General features: G+C 36.9%; 1 protein-coding gene across 1 annotated transcript in view; it reads right to left on the reverse strand.

The window, feature by feature from the left end:
• Positions 1 to 722: 722 nt before the first annotated feature.
• The window catches only part of RASGRP1 (RAS guanyl releasing protein 1), a 45,052-nt gene continuing 29,454 nt past the window's right edge, over positions 723 to 16,320 (reverse strand). The window contains exons 9-17 of the mRNA XM_075030382.1: positions 13,897 to 14,172; positions 11,549 to 11,629; positions 10,827 to 10,931; positions 9,686 to 9,795; positions 9,121 to 9,265; positions 8,360 to 8,396; positions 7,603 to 7,749; positions 5,409 to 5,782; positions 723 to 3,956 (exon numbers count right to left, since the gene is read on the reverse strand). Of these exons, the coding sequence (XP_074886483.1) occupies positions 3,822 to 3,956; positions 5,409 to 5,782; positions 7,603 to 7,749; positions 8,360 to 8,396; positions 9,121 to 9,265; positions 9,686 to 9,795; positions 10,827 to 10,931; positions 11,549 to 11,629; positions 13,897 to 14,172 (1,410 nt within the window). The 3' untranslated portion in view covers positions 723 to 3,821. The remainder of the gene's footprint in view (positions 3,957 to 5,408; positions 5,783 to 7,602; positions 7,750 to 8,359; positions 8,397 to 9,120; positions 9,266 to 9,685; positions 9,796 to 10,826; positions 10,932 to 11,548; positions 11,630 to 13,896; positions 14,173 to 16,320) is intronic.

Below are 16,320 nucleotides of genomic sequence, written 5' to 3' on the forward strand. Positions count from 1 at the left end.
AAATTTTAGCTTGGTTAAAAAAAAAAAAAAAATTACATAGGTCTATATGATCATTACTTTTGTCTTTACGTGAAGTAAGGAAACGTCCTCCAATTACTTCTGAAGTTTTTGTTTTTTAATTTCTATAATTATGAAGTAAACCACAGTTTGTTTCATATATGCAAGACTGTAGAGCAGATTTGCCCATATAAATAGGAATTGTGTTTTCAGTAGTCTGCATTCCTTGTCTTCTTCCCTCACCTCCCTCAGATGACTGAAGATAACTGAATGAATGTTCATTACCCCATATAAAAACATATTTGAGATAAGGTATTTTGAGGTTTACTACAAGGTAAAGAATAGCAAGTCTTTAGGGTGCTACAGTGCTGCCTGTGTAATAGCCAGCATTAGCAGACACTACAGAAGCCTTGTTTAAACTTGGTTATCATGCTGTGAAATCTTTTCAGAATTAGCCTTCTTAACAAAAGTGAGAGACTGTGCTAATGAAGAATTTTTCTTTCTAATACTTGGAATATGAGTAGCAAAACCATGTCTGTACTTGGACTGTGTCAATCACTAAAATACTGAAAGAATAATCTGCAAATACCTAGCTTCCTAAATTTTCTCAGGCAATGTTCCAGGGCTCACAGAAGGTCAAACTAGACTAGGGACTCTGGTATTAGGTTAATCCTGCAGAAGCATCCTGCATGTCAGAGTTAAGGAAGATGAATATAGGTTGTTTAGATTTCTTTGAGATAGAAAATCAGAGTCATGAAATGCAGTTTTAATATCTTTTCTATTATAAATATTAAACAGAAATCTTACAATTTATATAAAATCTTTACAATCTGTATACTTTTTCAATCTTCTCAAACAGCATTAAACCAAAAATTTTTCAAGTTGCCATAGAGATCAGTTACAACAAAATAACAGATTGCTACTGTAACAAAAATGTATTTCCAAAAACATATAAGCTACTTTAAAGGCTGTTGTGTTTAATCTGAATTAGCCCTGCCTTGTTAATTGTGATATTACTCAATCTATTTACTTTTATCTTTAAATGATCAGAATTCACACTTAAAAAATAAATGGGGGGGGGGGGGGCACTTGTTTTTTATTCCTTCCTGTATGTACATGAAACATAGCTGAGCCTAGAGAAGGAACAAAGGTGAGTGCTTTTCATTTAAATTCGCCATGACAAGATAAATTTCAGTATCAGTGTTTGCTAACATGACTTTTGAACAGCACTTAGTACTTTAATTGTATCTTTTTTCCTAGCATAAAGCAGCTTGAAGATTAATACAGATGTGAGTGATTTTTGTTCAGTAGCTTTGTCAGTTTTAGCAGTATCCCTGTAGTCAGTTTCTGCTATTAGTCTTTCATGCAGCAAAAAGGAAGTCCTGAAAAAAATAAGAAGGGACTACCACCATGGTGCAGGGGGTGGGGGGAGAGAGAAGAGTGTAAGGGGCTTTGGGCAAATAGAACCTGAAGGTAGTTTGAGAGCTCTGAAATTCTCCAGGTATCAGCTGACTACTTTGAAGCAGGAAGTTTTCAGCATACATGAAGTGCCACATACTTGTTCTGTAAGATATTCCTGCAAACAGATCCCTTTTAAGTCATTCAGATTGTTTACAGGAACAAGAAGACAACAGAGAGAAACATTAAGTTAGCATTTAAGATTGTACAAATCTACGATCGTAACTCAATTTTGAGTATCAAGTATTCAACCTAGTAACACAGTAGCCTTTGGGCCAACTGCTGATATTAGGGAATTTTCTTTTCAAATAAGGGTTTGTTCATGATCTCCACCCCCCAGCATAGATAAAGTGTATGCATACACACAAATTCTATTAGAATCCAGAGCTTAGACCACAAGCGAGCAGTTATCTTAGCTACACAACAAGATTTTTGAGTCTTAGGTGCTCTTTTGGGGTATTTTCAAAGTATGTCAAAATATATTCAACTTTTATTTTAGTTGTTGCAGAAACAGACTTTTATTTGCTAAATGCCTATTAGAAATATGCCTTGCTGTGGTTCCCTGAACAGAGGACATAATCAAGAAGCTTACAGAAAATGGGCAAAGCAAGTTTGCAGACATGACCTGAAAGCCATTCTGATTGCTTCATTGATCAAAGTGCAATTCCATGTTAATAATTCAGGTTTAGTGTATGAGGAAAAAAAAGCTGCACAATCTTCACAGCTGCTGGTTTTTGTTCTATGCATTTCAGTTATTTACAGTAAGGTAACTAAATCTACTACTACCACTACTACTACTATTTTCCTCCATTTGTTTTTACTTATACATGGAGAAGCAAGCACAATCAAGTTCAAAACAAGATTTTAGAATCACTAAACTGGCAAGTAGTTTCAAATGGACTTATTTTATAAATAAAGCATTCATATACTTGATAATGACCATAAATTATGGATGGAACATATGTTTATACCACTTTGAACACAAAGCACACATGCTATTATAATAGGTTGACTACGTTTCAATCTATAACGGACTTGTAACTTACAAGTTTTGAGGAGCATTAAGTGGACTTTGCAGGTAAATACATTGAAGTCATAAGTTTCTCATGTTTAAATGTGTGATGACAAATGCCTGTTTGATAAATGCAAGCTAGTTTTATACAACTGTAAGTGTACAGATTCTCTTGGAATGCAAATGCAATTTTAAAATCGGCTGTTCTGACAAGTAGATTTATCAGTAACTTGAAAGACTGTTTTGTTGTCTCTTAACAATATGTACACTTCATAGCTTTAAGAAAACTAAAGTTACCTTCCTAGCACCTTTTATTGTACAAAATTTACACACATAAGACCACACTTATCTTGACTCTTTACCTAAAGTGCATGTGAAATCTAGGAGAGAGAAAATGGAGAAACCTTGGTTAGAACCAGAAGCTGTTAGGAGCTCTGGAATACAATAACTGTTGCACTGGAATTACTGTACAGTTTCCCTCATAATATGGCCCTCAAGGTTCTACTCAACAATGGCATCCACTTTGACATGACAGAAAAATAATCAGCCTTGTCCCATATCTACCATATGTGAACAACAAGTTATCCCTTAAGCCAAATAAGTAGGGCTAAGTGTTCCAAGCTGTGGCACGGAACACAATGGAAGCAGTATTCAATATAAACTCTTTATAGTCTCATCTATTTTACCTTAACAGAGGTAAGCATTTGAGCAGCAGGACTTCTAAAGCTCTGAAAGAGGTTTAAAAAAATTGTCAGTTTATCTTAATGTCTAAGAATCAAATATCATTAGCTTAACTACTTATTTTAATATTCTTGTTAAACTTTGGAAATAAAGATGAGAGTTTATTTCATGATTTTAATTGGTTTCAGCCACAATGAGAAGGAATTGTTTCTCGTAATGGAATATTTCTACAGTTTTAATTAAATACTCTGCTTTATCAAACATTTGTTCCTACAAACCTGAATTTGGGCCCAATCTGAGGTGACAGAGTCTTATGAATAGCTACTTTGTCAGAACACTTGTAGAGTAAGGTATGCTGCTGGCAGCCAAGTCACTGGGGAATCCACATGGTCTTCATCATGAACAGAAACTCCAGCAACAAGGTCACTCCTTTTAAAAGCAAACCCAGAAAATACTATTTTCATTGCACACATAATGCTAAATTACCTTAAGTCAAAGGAATGGATTTGTACATTTGGGAGTGTATGTTTAATATGGAAATGGATTGAGTAAAGAGAGTATTTCTGTATAACATCCTTCAGACTCTCTTTCCAGTTCACGTGGTAAAAGCAGCTTTATCACAACCCCTCCTTCAGTCTTACATTCTTCCATAGGAGATTTCCTCTCTTGTCTGCTAGGAGCAGTCTCTGTGTTGTGGGTTGTCGACTACATGGTTTCTTCTCTGGATTGTGAGAGATTCAATTGTTTTATGTGCCTGTTCCAGTTGGATCTTTAAACCTTCATTGTCTGCCTTTAGAATATTTCTTTCCTAAACAAACAAACAAAAAATAGAGATTGGTATTTCATTTTGAATTTGTTTCAGGACTCTCAGGTTGTATGTTTAGGTTGACTGACATAAACATAAGTAGCTCTTATCAGTGAAACAGAACCAGTAACATTTGAACGTTTCAATAGTCACTGGTCTATCCTTTGTGTATACTTTTAAAACTTTGCAGCAGCTGGTATCTGTTGTCATGTCCACAACCTGCATTTATGTACCCTCCACTGCTCCTCTCATAGCAGCAGTAATCTAGGGGAAACAAGAACACAGCTCACACTTTACTGCTCTACTAATGCAGAAATTGATGTACAATAATCTAAGACGTTAATTTATAACATCAGCTGCTGTTCAGTAATTGATGTCAGGATCTGTTCAGGGAGCAAGGAGAAGCGTAAATTGTGGGACTCACATGAATGGGACATTTTAAAGAACCAGTTCTTACAAGTACATCCACACTTCATATCCTTGTCTATACTGAATATACTGTTGACTGAAGAGAATTGGTCTGTACTGGAAAACTCTTGCTCATTGTCTTAATCTCTGTCTTAATAAACCAATCATCTTTCATAAAAGATGAGCTCATTTTATCAACAACGAAGGATACTTTGAAAGTTACACTGATCATTCTAAGATCAGGCTGTGGTCCTGTTGTTGGACTGCTTCCATGTTGGTCCATCTCAGAATAGCAATAGTAATGAGTAAAGTATGAAAATAAGTCCGCCTTTGTTTCTCATAATCATATCTAGATCCATCTGTCAGCTGCATTGTTGATATTGTGATAGTCTCTTTAATCGGTCTGTAAAGGTGTTGTTTCTACAAACCTGAATTTGGGCCAAATCTGAGGTGACACAGCCTTATGAATAGCTACTTTGTCAGAACACTTGTAGAGCAAGGTGAGCCACAACTGGGCTGATGCAGGTGAAATCTAGCAAGAGGCATCCTGTCTGTTCACACAGCAAAATTTCTTGGTAACTTAAAGTTATCAAAAAAAAAGAAGGGATTTACTGTCAGTTGAACAAAAGCAGAGCTCCCCAGCCTCCCCACCCCATATATTCTGTCTCTTAGGGAAGCAGAGGCCACCAAAAGCAGGAAGAAATTTGGGACTGTTACTCGTTTTATGGAGTTCCATCCTGTTCTAAGTGATTGGATTATGTTCACATTCATGCCTGTCACTTTTAAGACTGACAGGGATCAGTGTAATCATAACAAGGGCTTCAAAATTTATTTCCTAAGCCCTATGCTAGTAATAAAATTTATGCTTGAAGTGAAGCATTGCTGGAGTAAAAGTGGCTAAGAATTTATGATGCCACTCATAGATTGTTCTGGTAATTAATTACCCTGGAGTAAGGTGACACCTTCCCACCCAGCTGCTACCCTACACCCTCCAACCACTTTATGGTACTGTTGTGTAAAATAGAATTTATTTCATCATGTCTGTACCTGCTCAAGTTCCTGGTATGAGGGTTTACAGCTGTGATGCTCCTCCTTCATTTTCTGGCTGGAGTCCTTGTTTTCCCATTTAACATATGCCTTTTTGCGGCCTAGAATGGGGCTTGGACGTGGGGATGGTGGAGCTGCCTGGAGATAAGGATTTTCTGGCATCCTATGTTCTTTCTTCTCTGTCTGCCTACGAGATACATCACCAGCCAGCAGTACATGATCAGTCTGTGTACCTTTATGAACCACAGCTGGTTTCAGTCTCACTGAGATTTTCTGAGCTGAGGAACCCATGAGCATAATGGTTCGGTCCTTGCTGTCTTCATTGTGTTCCACTACTTCTCCATTAGGAAATGTGAACGGTCCTTCTTCTTGTCCTGTAGAATATATATATATATATAGTAAATTCAGTCAAGATCTTATCCCAGGAAAGGAGAAACAGGAGGCACAGTAATTAAACATGATTTTAATAAATAATCCAACATTTATTCTTTATTGATTTTACATTCATTGCTCTCCAAAATAGGTGTCACTGGAGGTTTCTCAATGTTGTGTCTCTTGGAACAACTCTTTGCCTCGTCTCAGTAACATAAATATGGATCAGTAAGAGGAAAACAGGTGTGCCACCAAGGTCAGCTAAAGAAAAACTTCTAGATGGCTAAGAGGTTTTATGTAGACCATTGATCTTAGTGATTGGGCTGGAAGATTAAACCTGGGTGTTAGTTCAGCATTATCACAACTTGCAGCTGTAAGATACAACTCATCTCGCGCATTTTATAAAGGTGAAATAATGATGGTTTTAGTTTTACACTGTTTTTCTATAGGTCATCCTAAAATACTTTTGCTTTTGCAGTTAAAAGTAAAAAGTGGAGTGGGGGGAACCACAATGTTGGAAGCAGTGGGCAAGAGATGTGATTAAAGGATTTTAAAAGACCTTTTTCAGATAAAGTAATTTCTGTTGTTGGGAAGAAAACAAAATGAGACTGAATGTTCAAACACTTGGAGAGAAAGAACAAAGTCAGTCCAATAGCTGCTGCAGGCTCTGGGGAATTAAATGAGAATATGGATGAACAGATGAGGCTTACACCTTCAACCTAGACCTGAATTCTCATTCTTCAGCATGATGTAGTGGGGAGAGGTACCATGTTCTGGCACACTAGGTGATGATGGGGCAACACACTACGGTTCAATCTCTTTATAAGCATGACATCCTACAAGGTGGTTATTATGCAGTGCTTCAGCCATTGCAGGTGCAATCATAGAGATGCACATGGTCAGTTATCAAGGGAAACTGGCTGCATTGTGCTCTATCTAAATGCTAATAGGAAGCCTAAGATGGATTGCAGCAGTATGAATCTTAAATATAACAAAAAAGATTGATATCAAAGTGGCAAGAAATAGATTTGAGGAATGTTAGATACAGGCAAAGAGCAGGAGAGAAATTCAAAGAAAGTGAGTATGGAGAGATTTGGAACATCAAAAGAAAAGCAAAACAAAAGTAGCCTGAGGTCTTATTCAAGGACAACACTTCCTCCTTTGGAGGCCCACATGGTAATACACAATATGAAAAATTTATACAGCTTGTTTGATATAAGGGGAAAAGAACAGAGAAGTGTAATTTTTCATTTCTGATTAAATGAAAGATGGATGGACAAAGAGGAGTTGTAGATTCAGCTACTGAAGTGGAAAAAATAAACACAATTAGCTCTTGGTTTTCCTAGCACACAGATACGTAAGTAAACTGAATTTATAAACTCCAGATTGAAATCTGAGTCAGAACTGTAGCAGTACAGTAGTCGCTTAATGTGACAATGGTAAAAACTGGAGTGTACCAAGACCTGCTTGTCACAAAGTGAGAGAGTTAAGGGAACCTGTCAGCTGTTCAGTTCATATCATCTAGTTCTCATGAGAGTCTGGCAGAAGATTTACTCAGTTTTCATAGAATTTGTGCACCATACGTTGTGTAGTGTGACAAGAGATCTCCCAGAAAGGGAGTCCTTACTTATTCAGACTAGAACTGGAATGGTGTTACTTGGTACATGCTCACTTACACCTGTTTCTAGTTTGTATGTTGATAAACCACTGCAGTTAACTAACTAAACCTAAAACGATACTCTACAACTCAGCTTTAAAGGAAAAAGGAGCAAAGGAAAGATTATCTACATCTTTTAATCTTTTTAATATGATCTTTTCTCACCATGGAATTGCTCTTTGACTCCTACTGGGCAGAGGCTTGAAGCAAGAGCCGATGTTGGGCTGTTGTCTGCAAATGAAGTTTTGGGTCTTCGCTTGCACTCTATCACAACCAGGTCTTTGCATTGCTTGTGACAGTTCATTCCACAATCTGTAAACAAAACAAAGTTTACATGATTCAGTGGCTCTGTTGTAGCATCTAAGATCAGCTCTCACACTATGTTGCCTCCCCAAGAAGCAAGAAAGCTTCTTTGGTGTTCTCTACATGCATTACCTGTTACAACATACATCTGGTAAACAGACCAACGACATCCCTTTGCTATATACATCTCAAACTCCTTTTCACTGTGAAAATACAAAACAGCAACATTCAGTTGCAACAGTGTTCTGACTGTAAGAGTTGCAGAGAAAGCAAATACCTGTATGAGGAAGAAAACTCTGCAAAATACATGTTGTGAATGTGCTGCATGGTTTTCACAGTGTTGGCGTTTGCCCCCTTTGGAATAGAAGCAGTTTGTTCCCAAACCCTCTTGAATTCAGTTATGTTTTGCAAAGGGTTAGAGCTATTGGTTTTTAGTTCCTTCATCTTTGCATTTGTTCTGGACCATCTGTCTGTCATACTATTCTTGAATCAGTCTTCTCCTCCCTGAGAGGTCAGATTAAATAGGTCCATAGACACAGCAATTGATCTCAGGATGATCAGGTTTTTTTGTCATTCACCATCAATTATAGATTAAAATTAAAAGTATAAAGTACCTTACCTTTGCATCTGTATCCTTGTTTAATGACTCCCCATAGCTGAAATTCAAACAAACAGAAAGACTATGTATTAAAATATTTCTCTGCACATTTGATACCTCCAGATATAAAAATCCACTAAAAGCTCCACTCACTTTTAAGATCTGAACATCTGCAGAATATCTTGGGTTTCTACCCTTTTAATGGTGAGGTCAAGATATGAACTATTTACCTCTTTAGCATAAGGTAAACAGAATATTTTATGTGTGTTCCTCAGTCACAAACAAAATACATTCAGCTAGTCTCTAATGAATATATCAGCAGATCTGACAGCCCCAGAGAAGTTGTGGAGCTGAAGTAGATGGGAGAATTCTATCTCAGCACCCTTGTTTGATCCCAGCTAAACTGGGGATTGGTAGGACAGTCAGTTTTACTAGATCTTTCTGTGCCATAGGCAGGGCCATGTCACGTCTGTACCAGGACATGCGTTCTAACAGCCCCATGGAGTGGAAGGCTCTGGATTTGGAAGTCTTGCCTGAGGTGTTTGGTGACACAACCAAACACCACAAGGTAGGAACCATGTTTAAACAGGTAATAGTACTGCCAAGAAGGGTGTAAAGGGTACCTTAAATAGCTACGCAGGCAGAAGCTTGCTGTCCTATATAGCTTCACTGGTGTTTTATATACATCCATTTCTGTATATGACATATGGTGATTATGAGGTTAAAAAAAAAAGGCATTATTCCAAACAACATTAACATAATATACTAAAAAGTAAGCTTACAAATCCAGCACAGTTGTCGCAGAAAGTAGGCCTTAAGTAAGTGGTCTCTTGGAAGTTGTGAGAAAAGCCAAGTCCTAATTTGGAATAGATTGAGCTAGCCCTCATAAAGTAAGCTGTTATTTCATCCCTGCTAATCAGACCTTCCCTGGAAATAAACAAGAAAAGTTGTGAGACATACATTTTTCTTAAAAGCATAAGGAGAATTAAACATCTCTTCACAATTTAAAATGTCTATAGTTTCATGGGCCAAAAACTACAGTGATCTCAGTAATCTTGTCAACTGCTCCCAAAGTATATACTGAATATTGTTCCAAAAAAATGTTTCTTTTTCTAATATCTGTTCTTCTTCTACATCAGCCTGGCTACCACTGCTGTAAGCTCATGAAGATGTCATTCACAATACATTCAGAAGATGCTTTTGTCAGTTATGTTTTCACTTCTATTTGTGGGTGAAGAGGATAATTTTACCATACTAATGACAGAAATAAAATTTAAACACAAAAACCCCCAAACCCCTCCCAAAACAGATGCTATATAAAGTTGATAAGCAGAACTAGGTACTCACCAGTCCTTAGCCATTACACAAAATGAGAATGGAAAACTGGCAGCTATCTTTTCAAATTCTTCCTGGGAAATGTATCCATCCTGATCATGGTCATAATTTTTGAAGACAGACTGTGCAAGATAATAGTAGAATAGTTTATAATGAGTATGAGCTGAATTACCATTTTAGAAAGTCTCCACAATATTTACGGATTTCCTCTCCCACTTTCTCCCAGTATCTATTAAACAGTGCAACAGTCTAACTACTAAAGCAGCATTACAATTTCTTGATTTGTAGCAAAATGTAGATAAGTCAACATAGGCTGGACTAAATGCTTCACTACACAATGACAGCTATTTTTCAGTTTCGCTTTAATATCATTATGTCCAGGCCTACATATACAACTTGTACTAATGCTCTCAATTAGCCCTCTCAGTGATGATCTCTGTAGCTGAATCAGTGTAGCTGCCTAGCTTATTTCATCAGGTCAGTATTATGTGAAAAGGAGTTATATGACAGAATTGTCATGTAGACACCTCTTTCCACTTGTGGAACATTACTGTTTGTCTCTGGCCCTAAGGCAAGGATCATACCTAAGCCAAATTTAGAAATATATTCCAAAACGGTGTGTATCAAAGGATACCTAGCAATATCATAAGTGTTTAGAAGGAAAAGAGATGAAGCAGGGATGCAAAGACAAACTCTTAACCTCTCTCTCCCCCCATCAGTTTTGGAATCAATCACCTGAGCTTACTTGGTGGTTTCCAGTAAAGCAGGTGACCCAAAAGAGAGAGAAAAAGCAATGGCTGCTAGTAACGAAGCCATTGAGGGGCCCACTTTCAGACTCCACAAAACATGATGTTGGAGTCCCTGATAGAAATGGACTCCCTGGCTCCTTGGAAGAATGACTCTGGAAGTATACAAACCAGCATTCACACTCCCCAGTGGCTCCTTAGGCATTTAAGGAATTTCCTTGCATGCCTCACAGGCTGCTGCTGCTATTTACAGCTACACAGAAATATCTATTTGTGAGGATGGAACTGCTTACAAACTTGGCACAGCTCTGAATGTGTCTACTAATTCTTCCCTTCTTTGTATCTTCTCATACCTAGAGATTAAGGCTACAACTGGTATGTAAGGTAAATGGGCCAACCGTACTTACATCTACCATCCTCTGAACATGTTTGCTGATGGTTTTTGGATCGGGTTTTGGGGCTACTCCTGAGGCCCAGTCTGCAACTACTGGTGGTCTGGAAGGTGTCAAAGGCTAGAATAAATTGAATGGAAATTCATTAGTACCACATGGAAAGATTTTCGTTATTTCACTTCTTTCGTTTGTGACAGTGGACTATGTGATACAGGACTGCAAAAATGGCCTGCTGGACCCAACAGGATACTTTTGATAATTACATGGTACTTCAGAGGAAGCTCTTCCCTGAACTGTCCAAAACAGTGGTCATTCCTTAAATTGTCACAGTTCACTGACAGCCCTGTAAATTCACTGTCTTTTCTGTATTTATAAAACAGGAACAAAACTACAATATAATACTCATGGGTTTCATCATTTGAATCACATCAGAATTCTTCATTTTAAAGAATCAGTATCAGTTTCCAAGATTGAGCCTGATGTCATGTCTCTACACAAGTAACTTCATTTGTGTTTGTGTTCCTATTATAAAACCTGATATGGTATAAACTCACCCATATATTCTAGCTTAGGCTTCATCATCAACCAAACAATTTATGCTTTAACAGATTTTGCTCAGTCTGTAAAGCTAAAATGTTTTCAATTTAGCATAAAATAAAATAAAATTAATTCAAGGGACAAAAGTTGCATTACTCATCAAAAAAATCTTTTTGTTAAGAATCTGTAAAGGCCCTTACAGCAGCTCGGTGACTTCGTGGCTCTCGTGCATATGAAAGCTCATAAATTTCATCTTCTGTGTAGTAAAGATCAAGGGACAGCTGAAAACAAACACAACATTAGTTTAAGCCCAAAAGAGTCACTGCTACTTGATAAACTTGCTTGTGGCATGCACTAGTATTTTTTGGTGGATTAACTTTTAATTTAGGTTGCACCTAGAAAAAATGCATTTGAGCTGCACAGGTGTTCACAGTGATTTGAAAGGGGTACATTTCTAAATTCCAGACTATTATTGCCATTATCTGGAAATCTGTAACATTACACAGCTACAGTCATTAGCACAGTAAGTCACTATAGGCATAATTAGCAGTCAGTTAATAAGTAACTTGCAAAACTGTTACTCCCATAATATTCAAGTGATCTATCATGCAACAAAGCACAAAAGCACCATTCCAGTGAAACTGTCCACCAACTCAAATTCTCAGAAAACTCTTATTTAAACATGTCATATTTATCCAATCCAGCTGTGACCACATTGAACTAAAAAGTATATGATGAGGATAAAAAATGGACTTGCATATATTTAGTGAGAACCTTTTGCTGTCAACAGCAGTTATGTAAAGCAAGAAACATTACACCTGGGTAAATAAAGGAATTTGAAAAAATTATCAAATTTATACCTTTGATTTTGCATGTGTCCTGGAAAATAGTATAGCAAATATTTTATGGACTGGAAACAAATTTCAAGCTAAGATTGAAGGCAGGTAACATGACACTTTTGAATATTTACATGATAATATTCACACAATAATATTCACACTAGACGTGACTGAATAGAAAAGCTAGACATAAATGTGTTACAAGCCTCAATCCATAGCAAGTCCAAAGAAAATATAAACTTGTTAGAGAGCCAAGATTGCGGCGTTCATATGGATATAAATTAAGAAACCAAAATACGCTGTTTTATCCAATTAATAATCTTACTGAAACTGCAGATATGCAATAACTTTCTTGTGAACAACTGCAAGAATTACTGTTGTAGTCATAATAGTGAACAATTTTAGATTATTGGGGAAATCTAAAGTAGTTTCTGCACTCAAAACCCAAAAGTCCAAATGTTACGATACCTCTATGAATTATTAACTTATGTATGTAATTATTAATACCTCTTCAAACTGATTTGCCTGCTAATGGGAAAGCATATGACTAAAGGCAACAGAAGGAGAAAGACTGTTGGAAAAATCAGAGAAACACAAAAATTATGTGCCCTGGAATGTTAGTACATCAGAAGCTCCTGCTTTGAAATGAAGTAGTTCTTTTAATTTATGTCCTGTCATATACAGCTGCATGAAATTGTGGCCAAAGTTCTACATATCTGTAATAACCATTTTTATAAAACATTTAGGGGGAAAGAAAAAAAGGGAGACTTACAATAATTTGAGACAAAACATTTAAAACATTTAGCAGGAAGAAGTTCACCAATTTATGTAGCTCTATTTCAGGCCCTGGGCATGCGTGCCTAATTTCACACACAAGTGCTCCCAGAGAGAACAAATAACCTCAAGCACATAACCATTTTCATCTATTAGCTTTTTGCTAAAACAGGACTTGTAACCAGAAAGCGGAAGCAGCCTATCTAGTTTTTCCAAGCTGAGGTACTTGTTAAGGCCAAACAAAACTGAGAAACAAGAAAGGTAGATTTACTATTTTAATAAAAGGTAGTATTTTAACTTACTAGGAGAAGCTAAAACTATTGTTGTGACATAGGTCCTAGGTAGTATCAATTGTTAGTAATGTGGCACTGACTAGATATGACTGGAAGAGTAACACAACTATATTTGACTAACATTTATGTCAGACAGTTTTTTAGTACCAGAAGAAACTTGGCTAGAAATATGTTATGTTAACCTTACACATCCTGAGGGACTGAACTTTTAGAAGTGAAAGTTTGTGTGTTCAACACAAGAAAGCTCTGTATGCAATCTTCTGCCTCCAAGGTGCATCTGAGGAAGCTTTCTACCTTTCTCCCTATTTAGGCTTAATCAGCGGAAGATTCAGAGCGCTTCCTTAGTGAAAGTATAGAGAGAATGCATACTACTATAGCGAAGCAGAAAGAAACATTTCCTTCCCTTACAGAAATAATTGGAAGCATACTGCTGAACTGGCACCTCACCCTTGCTGCCAGATAAATCAGTATCACTAACTTTTTCTCTTCTTCTATTATTGTACATTTCCTTAAGGGAAAAAAAAAAAAAAGAATCTTACGATATTAAGTATTTATAGGTAATGGAATTCTCTACTTAGTTGTTTGACAGATATATGAAATTATTTTTAAAATGGAGGTATTTATCTCATCTAACAGACTTACTGTAAGCAAATGAACAAGGTCCATATTAGCCTCCAGGGGAAGTGGCATCTCCTGGAGTTGTATCAGCTCATTTATATGGTTATACAGAGAGTATAGTTTGTATATGTTAATTTTTTTGTCCTCCAAGTAGTCTGGCATGCCCTCATAAAGTGATATCAAGTCTTTCAGGTGGACCCCAAGGATTGGGATCTTAAAGTTACTGCACTCATTATAGGCACGTCGGTAACTATCATAATTTCTGTAAGATGAAAGCAGTTCTGTCATTTCATTAAACACCTAAAAATAAAAAGAAAACAAAAAAATCAAATTCGGTTACTGGTTTTGTTCTGGTCATACAGCACAAGAATTTCCCATGTTATTGTTAAGGGTTTACTCACAATGACTCTTGAAATGGATTTTAAAACTTTAGGCTTCAAATGAAATCTAGATATTCACCTCACCTAATTTAACCATCTGTAATACGTAATTACAGATAGTTTATCTACAGCCTAATCTATAATGCTGGTCTTCCTACATTCCTTATTTAGTCAATGAAAAGAAATAGGATCCTCTCAAATCAAGGGCATGCGTATGCAGTTAATGCATAAGCACAGCACAAGCTCTCTGACCTTCATAAAAGCAACCATCTTCACCTTCAAATGTGGAAAGCACTTCTCTGGCCTCCAGCTCACCATCTGGAATTGCTGGAATTGGAAAGACCTGGCTGAGAAACCCTGTGTTGTGCTATGGTCCCATCACAGCGTGACCAGAACTCCTATTACAGTTCAAGGTGGCACATCTGTGCTTTTAAGAAAACTTTTTTTCCATGGAAATGAAGAAGAAACAATATATTGGACTTGTAAAGGCCAAATTAATCTTAACTCTAGCAGTATAAATATTTCCCTTGTTTAAAACTATACAGGTACAAAGCTGACTCAACACTATAAAATCAACAGACCAATGTTTTCTTGCAGAAGTTCCTGTCTAACCCCTTGATTTTTAACCTTTACATACTGTTTGTTACAGTTAAACTTTAAAGTGTGCTCCCAAGTCATTAATTACCAGCTTTTATTTACCTGCTTTCTCTTAGCACTTGTAATACAATTTCTTGATGCAAAAAGTTATTCAAATGATGGACACGTATGCAGTCCACTCCTCATAATGACAAAATTTGTAAAACAGCGTGCTTCTAAAATAAGCTTGCTAACTGGTTTTATAGATCCTTGCCCTGGTTTTGGCTGGGATAGAGTTAATTTTCTTTCTAGTAGCTGGTATAGTGTTATGTTTTGGGTTCAGTATGAGAGTAATGTTGATAACAGGCTGATGTTTTCAGTTGTTGCTAAGTAGTGCTTATACTAAGTTAAGGATTTTCCAGCTTCTCATGCCCAGCCAGCAAGAAGGCTGGAAGGGCACAAGAAGTTGGGAGGGAACACAGCCAGGACAGCTGACTCAAACTGGCCAAAGGAATATTCCATTCTATGTGACATCATGCCCAGTATATAAACTGGGGGGAGTTGTCTAGGGGGTGGAACACTGCTCAGGAACTAACGGCATTCGTCAGCGAGTGGTGAGCAACTGGATTCTGCATAAAAGAATTGGAATATTCAAAAAAAGTTATTATTATTATTATTGTCATTTTTTTATAATCATTATTTTTTTTCCTTTCTGTCCTATTAAACTGTCCTTATCTCAACCCACAAGTTTTACTTTTTTCCCTGATTCTCTCCCCAGTCCCACTGGGTTGGGAGGGAAGGAGCGAGTGGCTGTGTGGTGCTTAGTTGCTGGCTGGGGTTAAACCACAACAATCCTGAGAGCAGCAACCATTATCAGTGGGAAGTCATATTTCTGGTCTACACTACAGGTATGCACTGTTCATTCAAGCTGATTGTACTGCGATAAAATCAGGTTCATTAGATACCTGTATGAAATCTTTCAGACCCCAAACAAGATAAAATAATAAAGCATATTAGTCTCTTAAGAAGTCTCTTAAGAAGCCATTTCATTGCTAGAAAATATGCTTTCCTTCACAGTTTTAGTAGCCAGAATCTCAGCAAAAAATATATCCATCTGTATTTCACAAGAATTTAAATGGAAATTACAACTGATTCCTAACATTCCACTGCATTATAATGTGTGTATTAGAGCTGTTTGTTCAAGTCTGAACTAGATAAAAATCTGTCATAGGGAAACATCAGATGAACAAAACCAATGTTTTAAACTCAAAGTGTAGAGCTCTGTGCTAGCATTCCATAGACTCAGGATGGTTAATGTTGCTATGGATGACAATAGTTTTGTTCTCAAATGTTCTAGGATCCAATTCTCTGCTTTTGTCTTTGAATGCTACTCTGAACTACTGCATATAAATGGAAATGCAGCCTGTCACATCTGAGTATTAAGAGAAACTTTAGAGAAGCTGTACAAATCTTGAAGAAAGGTGGGGTTGGA

Source organism: Buteo buteo, chromosome 6 (assembly GCF_964188355.1).
Source record: "Buteo buteo chromosome 6, bButBut1.hap1.1, whole genome shotgun sequence".
NCBI lineage: Eukaryota > Metazoa > Chordata > Aves > Accipitriformes > Accipitridae > Buteo > Buteo buteo.